The sequence below is a fragment of the Belonocnema kinseyi genome, chromosome 5 (assembly GCF_010883055.1).
Source record: "Belonocnema kinseyi isolate 2016_QV_RU_SX_M_011 chromosome 5, B_treatae_v1, whole genome shotgun sequence".
Lineage (NCBI taxonomy): Eukaryota > Metazoa > Arthropoda > Insecta > Hymenoptera > Cynipidae > Belonocnema > Belonocnema kinseyi.
This window is the reverse complement of record NC_046661.1, coordinates 38,979,307-38,997,791: the sequence shown is the minus strand read 5'-3', so window position 1 is coordinate 38,997,791 and position 18,485 is coordinate 38,979,307. Positions and strand designations below refer to the sequence as shown.

The following is an 18,485-nucleotide window of genomic DNA, read 5'->3' as shown; positions in this document are numbered from 1 at the left end:
AAATACACACGAGAACTTGATTAGACGAATAGTCTAAGAAAGTCCGTAGAAATTGCAGACCACAAACATAAAAATAAAAACTAAATAATATTAAAGAACTATGTATAGACAATATATAGAATGAAAATATAATTAATAATTTTAGAATTAGTGGAAAATATATGAAACCGTAATGTAAATTACTCATTGACTTATATTTGTGGTATTTATTAAAACAACCAAGTTTTGTAAAGATATATATGTAAAAATGTTTTAATTGGCAATTTACTTTCAATCCAAATGGTTCTTGTCCGAGCTAAGTAACCGTTAGTGCGCCACGAGGGGCCTACTGAGAGTTGCTTACAGCGCTCCAAGTGGCTGTTGGCAAAATATATCGATGGGACTTCGTGGGTGCTGTCTACGGTTAGCGGTGTGTAGAGGGTAAGTGATTTTTTTTTGCCGGACGCGCCGTCTATATTTATGGCGGGCAACTAAGCTCGCACCGCATCTACGTTTATAATATCTTTGGGACTAGGCATGCCATTGCGGGGGTGATGGAATGAGGGGGGAGGTCCGCCGCTTTTTGATGTCCCGCGACAAACATGGCAGCGTCTACATGTTTATATTTTCATGCACAGTTTGTCGGCAAAAATGCTCGTGCGTATAATCAAATGGCACATCGTAAGATGGCGGCTCTCCCCACTCATGGAATCCCCCCCCGTGGATTCAACCCCGCTCGCCAAGTTAGGGTGACATGCCTAGTCCCGTGTTTCCTATGTCCATGGTGGTAACTAATTGAGCAGAAACTTAAGGGCATGTGATACTTAAAAGATTGTCAATTTTACCAGTTTTAGATTCCCCTGGCTTTTTTTCTAGAATAATAAATATTTTATCTCAAAAATTTGGGAAATGATAGCGTACATGCTAACGGACGTCCCCGCACACTTTTTTTGTGGGTTAATTAAAAAAAGTTTTAATTTAGCAAAATGTGATTAATTCGCATAGCGCTTAGGAAATAGTACCGATTTTTTCAGTGTTAGATTCCCCCGGCTTTTTTCCTAGGATAAGAAATATTTTGCCTTTAAAATCTGGAAAATGATAGCGAAAATGCTAACGGACGTTCCCACACACTTTTTTTGTGTTTTTTTATCAAAAAAATTTTGATATTGCTAACAACGTGCGTGTATATTTCAAGGTTATGTGTGTTACAATTCACCCAAGCGTTACTTCCAAACTACACAATATTTTGGGCCGAAAACTTTGGACTTACAAATAAACATAATAACTAATCTCTCGGAACTAACCTTGTTTGCAGGCAATCAAAAAAGTTTATTTCATAAATAATTTCCAGATTATCGGAAAGGCAGAGATGAAAAACGACGTAACCTCAAAATAATGCATATGCATAAAATATGTATTTTGCAGAATAAATTTTGTTTTCTTATTATCCCTCAAAAAAGAGTCCGTGGACATCCGTTATGATATTTTATAGCATCTCCGAATTCAGTTTTAAAAAATTTTCATCATTGCCAACTTTCATCATTCACCGACGCGCAACCTGCGCCTTCAAAGTAACTCTTAGGTAATCCGCCAAGAGGGCGCAGTTATCAAAGCATGTTTTTCACATTCTCTTATTCCATTATCTCGGCTATCTCCCACCTCATCTCTGATGGCTTGACCCTCACCGTGCAGACATCTTAGATTTTCCCCGCGCAGCAGCAATTGAAGCATGCGCAGTTTGAGCGCAAGTGCACTATTTGTTCGCACCATGTTGGTACACCTGATACTCGACTGTTATAATCGATATAATAGTGGTTCGAGGGAAGTAACTTCAAGTGGTAGAGTAAAGATCAATTATTCTCAGCAGAGTAAAATCCCTTTCGATCGTGTCAACATCAGCTGTTGTTTCGCTCATGCGGAAATGACAGTAGCGAAGATGTGCGCGTTTTGTGAATCCTCTACAACGTGACTGAAAATGCGAGACATCGACGAGTTCCAAGACACGTGTTTTTTTTAAGTGAAATATGAACGGGAGTCTTGCAATATTGCGTGGCCCTGAGCAACATCCAGCCAGGTTCGCGGATTATTTTGTCATCTGCGGACTCGACAAGGACTCGGGTCTCGAGCCTGACAAGTATTTCGGTGAGTGCATTTTTGGGATTTATATGGGAATTTTTCTCCCCTCTGAATTTTATATTAATTTAAATTTTGCATGATAATTGGAAGGGAATTGGCTTTAAATTGCACATTTACAAATGTGCATTCTTACTCAATGTCTTTACTGGCTAATATTGTATGGCGTGTAATATTTATCGAATGTAAATGATTTCATAACATTCTTTGGTGAAATATTTCTGCAATGTTAATATGTCGCGAACGAATGTTATAAAAAAAAACATATACGTATATATGTTTGTGAAAGTTACTTGATTAATTTTTAATTATTGTTTGTGTTGGTGGAAAATAATATTTGTTTTGTGTTCTTTGTTTTCAATAAAAAAGTTCAATTTAATTCGCAAATATAAATTGAATATTGTAGTATTTAGTGGCGTTTCTGAAACCCTAATTTCTTTCAAACACTACTGTGTGATAATATTATTTTACGGGATACAGGAACTACAATCACAATGTTTGCCATTACCAATAATAATAATAAAAAAATGTCAACAATACGTACCTAGTAGTAATACTTAAATTTATTTAAAAATATGAAGTGGATTTCCCTGCTTCCTACATTACCCTGTAAAAAAAGTAACTTTCGACGTTTTTGCAAAAAATCATACGTTTATCGAAGGTCCTTTTTTTAACTACAATTTTCATGATAATTTTACGAAATCGTGTAAAATCACTAGGATTCTAATCTTAGTAACGTTAACAAAATATTGGAGGTTTACTGTGATAATTGTAGTAGCGATTGTATAATTTGTTCATAAAATTCGGTGAAAGTACTGCCAATCTACACAAGTTTTTTTTTTGGAGCGTAAAAAGATTGCAAAAATTCTGCATTCAACATACTTGTCTCAATTTTAAATGTTAAATTTGAGTTGAGAAATTTATTTTGTTTATTTCAACATTCGAAACAAAAAGGGGATTTAAAAATGTCAAGGCTTCGGTCTTGAAGAATTAAACGCTTTAATTTTTGAAGCTCAAAAAATTATTTTTTTCTTAAGCGTCCGGTGAGAAGGCTTGCATTAAAAAGTATTAAAAAATTGCATGCATCCAGTGGTAACGTGAGTAATATTGAATACTTCTGGACAGAAGTTTCTGGGGAAGAATAATTTTTTGAATTTTTTATCATGATTTTATACTTTTGTAATTAATAATATGTGAACAAAGCGAACGTTTTACGATAAAGAGATGTATTCTTAAATACAATCCTACTTGATTTTGCAAATTTTATGCTTCTGGAGGGCGTTCTAATGTTTCAAACGAAAATTGCATTTTTAATTTATTGGAGGTTACGTCTGGCAGCTCCGATCGGCTTTAAAAGGGATTGGAATCTTATTATTTTCGCCGCCTAATGAGAATTAAAAAATGAAGGACAGAAGCGACTTTTTTAGGATTCAAAATTTTTAATTATTTTTAATGCAAGGCTTCTTACCGGGGTAAGCCTGACGATTTTCGTTGTTTACGAATTAAAGCAAATACATTTTTCAAGGACTTGAACTTGCAAGGCTGTAAAGTGTAAAAGTCTGGTAGAAGGCTTTGGAAATATTGAGAACTTTTTTCATTTTCAAGTAGTATAGTGTTCTATGAATTTTTTCAAGGGCCAAATCCGGGACGAGCAAATTCTTTGACCCCGCTTTTTATGGTTATAAATAGAGAGAAGCATGCGTTTCGTAAGTGGTCGATTTGTGCAGGGGCAGTAATTAATTTCCCAAGAGGCTGATGCGTGTTCAATGTACAAAACTTGGGGATTGCGCAAGCAGGCGCTCTTTGAAAGAAGAAGGGGAAAGATCTGGAGTGATCGAAAACTCGAAACGCTTTGTCACCTCGACTGATTAGCCATTTAACTTCTTCCTTTTTTTCTGTGGGTGATCGACTTTTCCTTCTTTCATTTGCAGTTTAAACGGATAAGGAAGCAGAAGAAAACTGATTTCGAATATTTTCCCAATGACAATTACATAGATTCTTTAAGTACGAATTCTAGGACTCAAGGCCGCTACTTCACTGAACAGGGAATTCTGAAGTTTAAGAAAAAAATTATTCAAAAAACCTTTGATTCAGACACTGGTTTCAAATAAATTTGTTCAATATTTTCTCGAAAATAAAAAATCAGAAAATTGTCTTACAAGCGAAATCACTAAAATGGTAGATTTGTTTGATCAATATTAGACTGTTGAAAAATGTATTTTATAAATATGTGAAAATATTTTAAGGACAGTCTTCTATGTATTTCTTTAACTGTCGTTTTTACGATTTCTTTTCTATAAATCTGAAGTCTGCTTTTGGCACTTCTCTTGAGTATGCATTCTGTCCTAAACTAAAAGTCCTTTTTCTGAAATATAAAGTTGATATTTTTTCAAGTTTATATTTCAAAAAAAGGACATAGAGACACTCCAGCAATATTTCTACCATATTTCCTGTAATATTGCGGATATTGCAGGAAATATGGTAGAAATATTGAGGGAATATGGGGTATTACTAGGGATATGATTAAGAATCATTTTTGAGAGCAGAACTTACATCTTTTACTGGTTTTAAGGGAAAATTCCAAAAAGAAAGTTTTTATTATAGATTAAAATTGAAGCTTTCTTGATTTTGACTCAATCAAATATTTGAAACCGATTATCAGTGAAATAAACTCTTAACATACCCTACAAATATTCCCTATTCGTTCCGGGATAAAATTTCCCTGAAGATGGCGCCTAAAAGGCAAACTATCCAGATTCAAATGTTTCTTTCAGTCCTACCATTGAGTATTTTTTTTCAGTTTTGATTTTTTTTTAGTTTTTAAGCGAAGAAAAATATTTAAAAATATCCCAAAATATATGCGCTTTACGCGATTTATTTTTCAAATTTGGGTGAATTGATCTAAGCCCCATCTGGCAATTCTTTTGACACTGAAAGCGTTTTTTTGTAGAAAAACTATGCATTAGACCAATGTTGGATTGAATCTTTAAAAATTGAAATTGAAAACATTTCAAAAGGAACAGTTGCGAATTTATATAGTAATATAAATTGTTTGAATAATGTAAATATTTCAATTATTGAAAGGACTAATGTGATTTCAGGTCAAATTGAATATGCAGAAATGAACTATGTACTTTTTTGATTTTTAAATAATGTAATTTTGTCAGGGGAATTTTCAGTATAGAAAAAATGGATTTTAAAATATTTTTAAAAAACTTTAAAAGTAAATGATATATTTGTTAATTTTTTCAGATTCTTACAAATTTCTGTAGTTTATTTAATTTTATTCATGTACTTGTTACAGTTCCTATTTGTAGTTTTAGTATTTAAAGTATTTCAAATTATCAACTCTTTGTAGTTCCTCCACATTTGTGCACAGATCATTCAAAATTAAATCTCAAGCATCGACAACTGTAATTTGATAATTGTGAATAGCCTTTTTTTAAAGCTCTTCGACTTTAACGAACACATTCTCAGCACATATAGAAAACACATTCTCAGCACATTTAGAAAACACATTCTCAACACGTATCTCGTGCATCGTACTCGATTTTTTCCATAATGCGAACTTTTCTACATTAAGTTCAACTCTATTATATCCAATGAATATTATAATTATTCCTGTACCTCGTCCTAGGACTGCTTATTCAGGTGATGGAAAATAAAGTACACATTTTATTTATGATGATTACTTTAATGTTTATTTCTTATTTTGCATTATATTCTATTTTCGGCTATACTGACAAATTATATCATTTCAATTAATTCATATTACAAATCATAATATGCATTGATACTGAAAACATGTATTGCCATAATATATTTTTATAATCTAAAAAAACTGCCGATCTGATAAAAAAACAATTATTTTAATTAACATTTTATTGCACTTTGTGTTGTCTTTCAAAAATATTAAGTTGTTTATTGTCAATGTTATTTTTTTTACAATCTAAATAAAAGCTACGCATCCTATCAAAAAATGATTCATAAACAATTTGTAGCTTTTTTTTATGTTAACGACTTTCGTCTATTAATTTTTCTCGTATCTTGCCTAGTTTGATCGTAAAATAGTATTTATTGTTTCTCATTTTGTGTGCGATCAAAATTTGAATTTTCTTTTTTTTTCAAGAAAATTCAAAAAGTTGTTATGATAATCTTGTAGGGCTTCTAAAAAGAAACTGTTTTTTTCTTGATCTTTTTTTGTATCGTGCGTTGTTTGGATTAAATCTTTTTTTTTAATTTTGAAATTGCTTTAACTCTGATAATCTTCTTTTTTTCGAGAAAAGTCGTAATTATAAATTGTTCTGCTTTTCAACTACTATCAATAGCCGTACATAGAATTTTTAAATCTTGAAAGGTCTAAGCATTTTCAAATTGCTCTAACTTTTTGCATTTTTATCCAAAATAACTGGATAACAAGCGCGTCCTTCCTGTTTAAAGCCTTAAAAAGTGTAGCAAAGCATAGTCTAATGCAAGTAGTCTTACAAAAGTTATCAGACATATACAGACGACGATAACCACGCAACGACAGACAGACACCGACGTAAAAATCATTTTTTTCTGACTTATGGAATCCGCGGAAGTCATTTTTGACATAAATCCAATAACTTCTCATTTAGGCGTATTTAAAATTATTGAATTTTGATCGCTCAAGCAGTATTAATGTGTATTTTTAATTATTAAATTGTTTGAATGCCTTATTTTGTATTTTTTCAGTTCTAAAACTATTAAGGTTTTGAATTTGAAATTCATTTATAGAATCTTCATAATTTTGAACTACACCATGCCCTCGGTTTAAGAACAGTGTCCGGGGTTGCCCTGCAAATAGTCTTGATTCTAAATCGGGGGAATCCAAACGTAAAAAGTGTGTGCCGTATTAACCAATTCTGTTGGATTTTTTTCTATAGTAAAAAATATTGCTTCAATTTCGTCCATTTTGTTATCTAATACATATAATAATTTAAATATTTTAAATGAATCTGTTATATGATCATTGAAATGTCACCTTATCGACAATAGACAACCCTCCAAACCATGAAGGCAGAAAATCCACAATATCGATCATGTTAAGAATCTTCACTAACAGAAAATGCTTAACGTCTTAATGATACTAGATGGAAAATAATATTTTCAAATTAACATTAAAATTATTTCTTGAAAAAAGATCCTACTCCTTCACTCCATTGGGAATCGAACCACAGAACTTCGGATTTCCGGTCAGGTGCTTTTCCAATTAACCTATTAGAGGGATCAGAAGAAGAACTCTTAATTCAAGAAAATAGCGCTAATTTTTAGCTAGGTGTTAATGGTACAAGTAATTATCTAAAATGAATCTGTTATATCATCAGCGAAATTTCACCTTAACGACCGTAGACAACTCTCCAAACCATGAAGGCAGAAAGTCCACAATATTGATCAAGTTAAGAATCTTCAATGACAGAAAATGCTCAACGTCTTAATCAGATTAGATGGAAAATAATATTTTCAAATTCAAATTATTTCTTGAGAAAAAGATCCTATTCCTTCTGCACTCCATTGGGAATCGATGATATAACAGATTCATTAAAAATAATTACTTGTACCATTAACGCCTAGCTAAAAATTAGCGTTCTTTTCTTGAATTAAGAGTTCTTATTCTGATCCTTCTAATAGCTTAATTGGAAAAGCACCTGACCGGAAATCAGAAGTTTTGTGGTTCGATTCCCAATGGGGTGAAGAAAGAGTAGGATTTTTTTTCAAGAAATAATTTGAATTTGAATAATTTTAACTTAAAGATAAACTACAATGTCAGCAATCCGTTACAGGTAAATAGTATATTACGCAACAAGGGGCGAAAGGCGACAATTGCACGAGTGTGACCTTAGCTGCCCGAGCGAAGCGTGAGTAGATATCACATGAATGAAATTGTTGCCTCGCCCCGAGTTGCGCATACAATGTTTCATAAAAAATATATCGAAAATTTCACTTGAGATGCCTGAAACTTCTTTGCGTCTCATCAAGGGTGTTATTGTTGATTGTCCATTGTTTACCAATTAAGACGTGATATCGATGAGGTTTTAAGCAGTTATTGACTTTTCTGTTCGCTCTGCTCTAACGCAAGCGCAATGGGGAGGTTGCAAGCTGCTCTAGTCAAAGTTCCACGAAAATTTGAATTGGATAAATGAAAAATTGCTCTTTCTAATACAAATTAATATTAAAAGTTTCTAGGTTATTCACAAAAAAAGTTAAAAGTTTAAGTTATTTATTTCGAAAACTGTGGCGAGACGAGCACGCTACAGTTCTAGCTGGAAACATCGATCGTTCACGATCGAAGTTGGAGACTGAAGTTAGCCTCTATTCTCGAAACGAGGTTCGATAAGAGGGAGAATGGCTGCAGGCAACTTGCAGATAAAATAGAATGCATATACTTTCGATACCAGTTACGGCGTAAAGTGACTTTCGCAGTCGCCTGTTTCAACTTCCTAGTCTAGGGTTGAAAACGCAACTTTCGACCCGCTACGAGGGCATCGAAAGTCAACTTTTTGGTACATGTGTTATGAAAAATGTTTTTCCTGCTTACTTACTTTAAACGTTTACGGCCTCTCTCTCTCTTGCTCTCTTAAACCATTCTATCAGAGCAGCCTCGAAAACCATATTATTACTTGTTTTTATAGTTTTTGTTGTTGTTCTGGAATTCATTATTTTTAACCTTATTGTTCCAATCAGCTTCGCGATCTAATTGCTTTCACTTGACCTGCAAGCTCAGATTTCATTTTGAACGGAAAACACTGTCTCCTATTTTTCTTCGGAATTTTTACAAGTTCGTTACACAACTGAAATCGAGACAAACCGCTAAACACTGAAAACAAACTGACGCATGTGCTGACAGCTGTCGTTTTCTCAAAATTATGAATGATTTAAATATGTAAATCTTCATTTATGAATATTTATTTATTTATTTCCGGTAATTTCCCGTTTATAATTGTTAAAGTTGTAAATTGTAGAATTCAAAGATTTAAAAATATATATAAATCCTTGAAAAACCTCTCAAAACATTAAATAGCTAAACCAATTTTATTTCACAATTTTAACAAATCTACATTTTGTTTTAAATTTTGTGTAATGTTCTAAAATTATTTTTGAAGTTCTTTTAAAAAGTCGAACTCTTTTTTTTCAATGATTCTAATTTTTTCTAAGACTTCTATTAAATCCTGGGAAATTAAAAAAACATCACTTAAAATGTCCCTAGTCATGTTTTTTACAATTACGGAATTCTTTTGAAATATTTTCTAATGTTCTGTTAAAATTAATTTTTCAGCATAAAAAATCTGAGTGTTCAAAACTTCTAAATATCTCTTAAACTTACTTGAATTTTTCCTTGATGAATTATTGTTCAACTGTTATTTATACCCCAAACAAATAAACAATTTCACTTTATTTAATTGTTCGTTTTTTAATTACAAATTTCTAAATTGAATGGGTTCAAATGGAATATCCAGATTGTTTGGTATCAGAAAAAAAGTGATTATTTTCTTCATCATTTTCGTAGCCTGAGTTGCAACCAAGAACTAGATACGGAGCATTATTTCTTAACTGCCCCGACTTTAAAAGTCATGTTCTTAGATTTTCTTTAAATTCTCGTAGTATGTACACCTACCCAACAGTACTTAATTGACAAATTTATAGACCATGTTTACCACCCCTTTTCAAGTATTTGGGGGGGGGGGGGGTGAAATTTTCAACCCCTAGGCCTACACAGGTATTCTCAAAAGCATATAACTTCCTTTCTGTTTTAGCGATTTAAATTTTTTCTGAGGGTTTTCGAAAGGTTTTTCCTCACTTTTTTATTCTATTTTGTTTACGAAAGAAATGAAACAATTTTTAAGCATTTTTAAACAAATTAATTATTTATTCAACTTTTTTTTGCAAAATCGGGTATTTTTATTTCTTTTTAAATGGTCTTAAAAGAAAGCTTGACTTTTTGGCTTTAAGAAAGATCCTTAGTCAAATTATGGTCCAGTGAACAGTTGCCGAGATATAGGCCCTGTTTTAAAAGCAGTCCTAATGCTCGTGCTCAGATGTAATTCTTTAATATTCCACAGACTAGTTTGCAAGCATGTCCGGCATGTCAGAGGACGTTTAAATTAATTTTTATTTGTTATAAACAAATAAAAAGTGCAAACTACTCTTTTTAGAAGTGATGTTGATTTTTCTCAATATGAATGATTCTTTATTACCATTATAGTTCGTCAGCTTACAGTAATTATAGATTGCTTATACACAGTCGTCCAAAAATTTTATATTGTGAACAAATTTGTGTTGGAATATTTGCATATAAACTCTTGTAACGTTTAAACTCGGCTTTGATTTTGTAAACTAAGGTAAATGTCGATTACTAGTTTGTTTTCCAATGTTTCAGCTTATTCTGAGGCTAAAACTCCGTAGAAACAATTTGTTTTTCGTTGTTCTGGCTCATAGCTATTGCTGATTAAAAGAAAGTGAAAAATTCACAATATCTTAATAATCTATTTTTCATGAATCTGGTACCGTACCTCAACGTTAAGCATTTGAGAGCTTGGATGAAATAACAGCCTACTTGCATTCTTAAAAGACACTACTTTTTCATTCGTTCTTCATGAAGTTATATGCAAAACACATGAAAAAAACATTACTTCTAATACAAGTCGACAGTTATTGCGCTCAACTGCACAATTATGTTTCAACTTCACTCTGAGACAAAGTTGTTTTGAAACAAAAGCATCGTCCTCTTGCCTATATTTTTTTCTAACCAACTGAAAAATCTTTTTCTTTCAAAAATAATAATTTAGCTTCAAAATTAGATAAAGCTAGTCTCAAATGCAAAATATTTTCTGAAAAATTATTATTTTTGAGACAAATGCAAATCTTCTCAATCTTCATTTATATAAGAGAAAATTTAATTTGTGTCAAAACGCATTCTTCTGACACCTGAGGACACTCCTCTGAAACTTATATAATTTCTGCAAGGCATTAACATAAAACCGCATAAAACATTACTAATAAAGTCCATTATTAATAATGTCGACGGAAAAATCTGTTGGTATTTTTGTACTAATCCTTTTGCCAATGGAAAGCATTAAAAACAACAGACTTAGGACATTTGCCGGTAAGTCAAAGTTTGAAATTTCCTCAATTACACTGTTTATTTCTTAGAAACGGTTAAATTGTGCATTTATTCATAGAATATTCATGAAAAATCAATAATTATTGTAAATTGAAGAACTATAATAGCAAGTAATCATTTATACTTTAGAAAAAGCAACATCATTTCTGAAAAGAGTATTTTACACTTTTTATTTGTTTACAACAAATAACAAATAATTTAAACTTCCTCTGACCCGTCGGAAAACATTCTTAAATCATTAATTAGCTGATTTCATGTCATTCTGAATAAACTTGAATGCGTTGCAAGAATGGTACACTTGCAAACTAGTCTGTGGAATATTAAAGGATTACGTCTGAGCACGAGCATTAGGACTGCCTTCAAATCAAGGCCTATATCTCGGCAACTGTTCAGTGGACTAGTTTTACTAAGAACCTTTCTGAAAGCCAAAGAGTCAGGCTTTCTTTTAGGACTATTTAGAAAGAAATAAAACTACCCGATTTTGCGAAAAAGTCAAATAAACAATTAAATAGTTTAAAAATTCTTAAAAATTATTTGATTTCTTTCATGAATAAAATCGCTAAAACAGAAAGCAAGTCATATGCTTTTGAAAATATCTGTGTAGGCGTTGGGGTTGAAAATGTCACCCACGACCACTTAAAGAGGGGTGGTAATCGTGGTCAATAAATTTGTCGATTAAGTACTTTTGGATAGGTGTACATATTACGAGAATTTAAAGAAAATCTAAGAACATGACTTTAAAGTTGGGGAAATTGAGAAATCATGCCCCCATACACTAATATCCCATGGTTTACACACTTATTATTTTGCACACATCTAGTAAAAAATATAATATCTTCAGTGTACCACACGTTCTTAGACTTCTTTTTATGAATTTCTCCGATAAAACTAATTTATTTAATTATTTGTAAGCTTGACACATGCAACACAATACAAATATCAGCCGTCCTGATTGGAGCGTCAATTGTCGGATTATTTAACCGGCCGGACGCTAAGAAAATCAGAACATGGGTGGGGGGGGGGGGGGGGTGATGCATGGGGATGGTTTGGAGAGTCCCGAGATACTGCGAAGGCACGGCCCCGTCTTATACATAAGCACTATTTTGATAATATTCTTGTTTCAACTTAGAATTTCAACTTAGAATTAGAGTTAGAGTTTGGAGAGTTCTGCACCTGGGGAAGCGAATTTTATTGGTATACGTAATATTTCACGTGTAAAGAGGGTTCCTTGTTCCATCCTTTGGAAATAGGAAATCGCGACGGGCAGATTTCATCCATTGTCGGCTAGATCTCAAACTGCGCGCGCAAACAATGCTTGCAGGAAGCATCAAGGATCGTTCTCAGTGGCCCTTTTGGTGGCCTTTTCACATGAGGGGACACCAGGATAGTTATTCCCAGAAGCTGGTGGAATCATTTTACATGCGGGCGTCTTCGAGAATTTTATTGAGATTACTGGTACTAATTGGTAATTGAAGGGAGAGGGTTTTTCGGTCTATGCTCGATAAAGAATTCCGCTGATATTGTCATCCTAATGTCCGTATTAAATGTAGATATTTTGAATTTGAACTTTGGATTTAATAAAAGAAAACATTTCTTTTAAGACTGGGTGTATAAGAAGGTATTATAAGTACAACATTATTTTCTTGTACAGTTTTTATAATGTTCAAATTAAGTCATATCGAATTGAATGCATTTAGAGTCGAATGTTGTCATTTTACCTTGTTCATTATTTTACATTTATATATGATATTATATACATTTATATTTGATAATAAGGCCACATGACTGCTGGAAACTTCTTTAGTTAATGTATTCACTGCATACCATCATTCTGATTGTTTTTTTTGCAGGATGTGACGTTTCAAGGTCAGAGAGTTGTTTGAGTAGAGTTTTCGATAGTTTCTTTTTCAGAAATGTAGAATTAAAAAAAATTAATGCAATAAAATTTTTAGAATTTTATGCAGTATTTAAAAAATATATTATCTAAAATGCGTGTCACAACCCCATTGAACGATTTCAAATTCAAACATGATCAATGTTTTGGGTTTGAATTAAATAGTCTTCAATTGAATAATAGATGAAATTTAGTCTCTCTAATACTATTTAATCTTAGTGATCTTCAAATAGAATGTTAGCCTTTTCGAATTTTACGACGTAATTTACGAACAATGGAAACGCAGATTGGTAAGAATTTTCAACTCCATTTTTTTTGTACGACGATAAAAATGATATTGTATTATATTATTATATTATAAAAATGAAAGATTATATCCGCCTAAAGTTCAACAAAATAAAAATCACATAAAAGCTTTCTAGAAAATTTGTTATAAGTTTCAAGATCATTCCAAAGAAGTTTTAAGGTGCTTTTGAAAATTTAGGCAGGTATTTAAACATTAATAAATATTGTAGATTTTTAGAAAATTGTATAAAATTATACATGTCAAATTGAAAGTAAAGTAAGAAATGCGACAGAAAAAGGCAACTTCTGTACTCGTTTCTTTGCCTTTTTATTTTCCCTGAAAATGCCTGAATAGAGTAAATACCTTTCTGGGTAGATTTTCTTATTTAGAGTTTTAGACTGAGGAGATTATTTATAACTCTCGCGAACAGTGACCTCGGTCTGAAACACGTTGCAATATTCCGCAGGACAATTTTAACGTTATATATTTGAAGAGGTTGAAGACGACACACAAGGGTAGCAGCTGCAGAATAGATCTGGCATCTTTAGAAAAAGTCCCTTTCAGTACCTGCAACTATACAGCTTCAGTGGCTCAAACTCTCATAGGCTCAAAACACCTCATTGTCAATGAGTTTCAACTTTTTCACAACGAATATTTTGCTTGAGAAGGTTTATTATTACGTTTCAAACATTTTACCCTTGGTACCAAAAAAATAAAATCGTATTCAAAATACCAAAGAAAAAAATAAGAATAAAATTTATTGCAGAAAATTTTTTTGAACGATAAAGTTTTGTTCAGCCTACTTCGCGTCTTTCAAAAAACATGTGTTTGTCATTGAAAAATAAAAGAAAGTTTAACCGATATTTGTATAAAGTTTATCCTGTGAAGTTAATTTTTGTTGCAGAGAATCATTCGTCGGAAATCGATGTAAAGTTTATCTTCTGTTTTTCTGTGACAGATTTATCATTGATAAGCATCTGCAAAACCCTACCCGAAGTTTTCAAGTTCATACTACAATTAAACATTTTTAAATGTTGGTTAAATATTTCGGGATTGTCTATTAATTTAAATTGAGAGATCCTATCTAAAAAAAATTGGTGTACATACCATGGACAATTTTTCTACTACTTTTGGCCTATCTCCTTTTTGGAAAAACGTGGACTGCCCCCCCCCCAAATATGCTACATGATACACCTCGCTGAAGTTTGCAACGTTTAAAAAAAACGAATTTACAAAAAAAAATTTTTGTGCGAGACCTAAAATTTAAAAGTCTCAGATAGGTCTATTTGATGAAAAAAGGTACCCGCAAAAGTTTCAACCCCCTATCTCATCTGGAACACCCTCGTTTTCAACCCCTAATACAGCGAAAAATCGGGAAAATTCCTCTAACATCCAGACTTAAAATTTTATGCTTCAGTATCGTTCTACTTGACGTTCAAAGATGATAAAAAAAGTTTCAATCCCCTTCCTCATCCGGAACACCCTCGTTTTCAACCCCTAATATAATGAAACTGAAAAAAATGCTACAAAGTCCCCTAACTTTAAGACCTGAAATTTAATGCTTTAGAATTGTTTCATCCGATGTCCAAAGACACTAAAAAAAGTTTCATTACCCTATCTCATCCGGAACACCCCGTTTTCAACCCACCAAATATTGAAAAATCGACAAAAAATTCTCTAAAATCCAGACCTAAAATTTTATGATTCAGAATGGTTCCATCTGATGTCTAAAGACACTAAAAAAAGTTTCATTTCCCTATTTCATCCAGAACACTCCGTTCTCAACCCTCAAAATATTGAAAAATCGACAAAAAATTCCCTAAAATCCAGACCTAAAATTTTATGCTTTAGAATGGTTCCATCTGATGTCCAAAGACACTAAAAAAAGTTTTATTCCCCTATTTCATCCGGAACACCCCGTTTTCAACCCCCAAAATATTGAAAAATCGAAAAAATTCCCTAAAATCCAGTCCTAAAATTTTATGCTTCAGAATGATTCCATCTGATGTCCAAACACACTAAAAAAAGTTTCATTCCCTTTTTTCATCCGGAACACCCCGTTTTCAAACCCCAAAATATTGAAAAATCGAAAAAAATTCCCTAAAATCCAGACCTAAAATTTTATGCTTTAGAATGGTTCCACCTGATGTCCAAAGACACTAAAAAAAGTTTCATTTCCCTATTTCATCCGGAACACTCCGTTTTCAACCCACAAAATATTGAAAAATCGACTAAAAATTCCAAAAAATTCCCTAAAATCCAGACCTAAAATTTTTTGCTTCAGAATGGTTCCATCTGATGTCCAAAGACACTAAAAAAAGTTTCATTCCCCTATTTCATCCGGAACACCCCGTTTTCAACCCCCAAAATATTAAAAAATTGACAAAAAATTCCCTAAAATCCAGACCTAAAATTTTATGCTTCAGAATGGTTCCATCTGATTTCCGAATACACTAAAAATAGTTTCATTCCTCTATTTCATCCGGAACACCCCATTTTCAACCCCCAAAATATTGAAAAATCGGAAAAAAATTCCAAAAAATTCCCTAAAATCCAGACCTAAAATTTTATGCTTCAGAATGATTCCATCTGATGTCCAAACACACTAAAATAAGTCTCATTCCCTTATTTCATCCGGAACACCCCGTTTTCAACCCTCAAAATATTGAAAAATCGACAAAAAAGTTCCAAAAACACTTTTTGTATAAAAAATGTCAGAATTAGATTTTATGTCAAAAATTACGTACGACATAGTATTGTAACTAATGGCATATGTAAACGCATCGCATAACGTTTTGTATAACATTTCAGTTATTTACAAGAGAGGTGACAACAACTTTCCGCATTGCACCGGGTTGACACTGTCATGAATAACATTCATGTCTGGGTTTTTGTTTTGTTTTTTCCATTTTTTATTATTTATTTTTATAATTTTTTGTATTTTTTTGTTGCAATTTTTTAATTTTTTGTAATTTATTTATTTTTTCTTATATTTTTTACAATTCTGAAGTTGAGAATGTAAGTGCTTCAAATTGCTTCAATGCGTTCAAATCTCCCATTAGTTTCAATACTATATCGTATGTCATTTTTGACATAGAATCTGATTCTGACATTGTTTATGCCATGAATGTTGTTTATGTAATAATTTGTTCCAACAAATTGTTCAAACAAAATAATTTTGCAAAACTAATCGCATGTTGAGATTAAGCGTACTCAAAAACCCCTAAAGTAATTTCAAAATTAGTTAAAAACGCAAAAATTTGTTTAAAGAAATTCATTTGGCAAAAGTAATGGCAAATTTGAAATCAGCGATGTCTCAAACCCTTAAAACTATACCAGGTTTATATAGTTCGTGGCTAAATAATCTTATGGTCACAGAAGAGTTTAAAAGACTGAGTTGGCGTTGGCCTTGTTATTATACAACATTTTTTTATCTGTCATATTGGACTCTCTATTAATATTTTTTAAATAATAATAAGGATGATTGAAAATAGGTTTTTAAAACGAAAATTAAAAGGATATTACGATATTAAAATGAACATTACATACAAATAAAAAAAATTATTTTTCCGCCGCCATTTTAAATCCACCATTTTGAAATTTAGCATTTTAGTAGTTTATTTATTTTCAGCAACACCAATAATATCAAATTAAATAATAATCTCGGGACTTGCATGTTGGTGGCGGTAGTGAGAAAGTGTGCAGTGGCAGGCGGTGAGAAGTTTTTACAAAGTTTGAGTGGAAGGTGTGAGTGGAGTGTGAGGGTGGAAGTCTAGGAGGTGAGTACGGTTGCGAGGGGTACATTGGGAAGATAGAAATTAATTTAGATTGTAGTTAGGGGGTGGGATTTGGCTAAATAGGGAAAGTGAGGTTAGGTTTTCAAGGGAGCGGGGTAGTTTTGTGTTTAGGTTTTTGGGCCTTCATGGCGGGCAAGGGTGGTTCTTGTAGTGATGGGGGATGTTAGGGGTGAGAAAAGGGTGGCTAAAGGGGATGTGAGAGGTGAAATAGGGCAAAGAAACTGAAATTTTAGCGCGGTAATCGGCAGCAGTCCTAAGAGTCATCTATGGGCGGCAGTGAGTACTTTTGTGTATGGATAGGTTACAGTTACCGACGGACGAGCGGGAGGTGGGAAGCAAGAGTACTGGCAGTGCTGGTAGTGAAGTAGATGGGGAGCAAATTTACAGAGGGACACGACGGCCAGTTGTGCGTGGCCCGTTGTCAAGTGGCACGTCAGGGAGGCGGAAGAATCGGAGCGGAAGAAGCGACCAGGCAATGGAGAGAGCGTTCAGTGCGTCCAATGGAGGGACAGACGGAGGAGGCTATCGGGGTGCTGATAGGCGAGACCAGAGGGTTAAGGGAGGACGTAAGAGGGGCTATGGAGCAGATGGAAAGTATGAGGGAGGACCTGAGGGTAAGAGATGAGAGATGGGGAAAGGAAGTAAAAGAGCTGAGGGGAAAAGTAGAAGGATTGCAGAGGGAATTGGTGTTGGTAAGGAAGGAAAAAGAGGATAAAATGAAGGAGATGGAAGAAGATATTAGGATGTGGAAGGAAAAGGCGGAAAAAAGGCTGGAGAAAGGGGAGGGCAGGTCGGGAATGGAATCAGTGGACAGGGGGTAGGGTGAGAAGCAAGGTATTCGGGAGAAAGTGGAGATCATGATAGAAGAGAGAGTGGGAAGAAAGGGACGGGGTGGAAGCGCTGCTACTGAGCATAGGGTGGGTTAAAGGCAAGGTAGGGAAAGTTAGCATGAAGGGGAGAAAGGAGAATGAAGTGGCGGTGGTGGAATTGGAGAGCTGGGAAGCAAAATTGGGGGTAATGCGTAACAAAAATAGGATAAAGGAGCATAAGGTTTTTATCGATCAAGATTTGACGAGGAAGGAAATGGATGTTCAGAGAATGCTAAATGACAAGACTAGGAAGAAGAGGAGCGAAGGAAGAGCAGTGAAGGTAGGGTATCGGAAAATTAAAATAGACGAGAAAATGGTGTATAAGACGAGGAGGAGGAGGTGTTAAAGGAAGTGCAGGGGAATTTGTTTCGGGGGAAGTAGGGGG

The 18,485-nt window shown here is 33.4% G+C and overlaps 1 protein-coding gene across 5 annotated transcripts in view; it reads left to right on the top strand.

Moving 5' to 3' along the window:
- Nucleotides 1–1,861: 1,861 nt before the first annotated feature.
- The window catches only part of LOC117173108 (DENN domain-containing protein 5B), a 216,468-nt gene continuing 199,844 nt past the window's right edge, over nt 1,862–18,485 (top strand). For 3 of the 5 annotated variants that reach the window (XM_033361499.1, XM_033361501.1, XM_033361498.1), the window contains exon 1: nt 1,862–2,121. In XM_033361499.1, the coding sequence (XP_033217390.1) occupies nt 2,004–2,121 (118 nt within the window). In that variant the 5' untranslated portion in view covers nt 1,862–2,003. The remainder of the gene's footprint in view (nt 2,122–18,485) is intronic. The other 2 variants (XM_033361500.1, XM_033361502.1) reach the window with 1 other exon arrangement.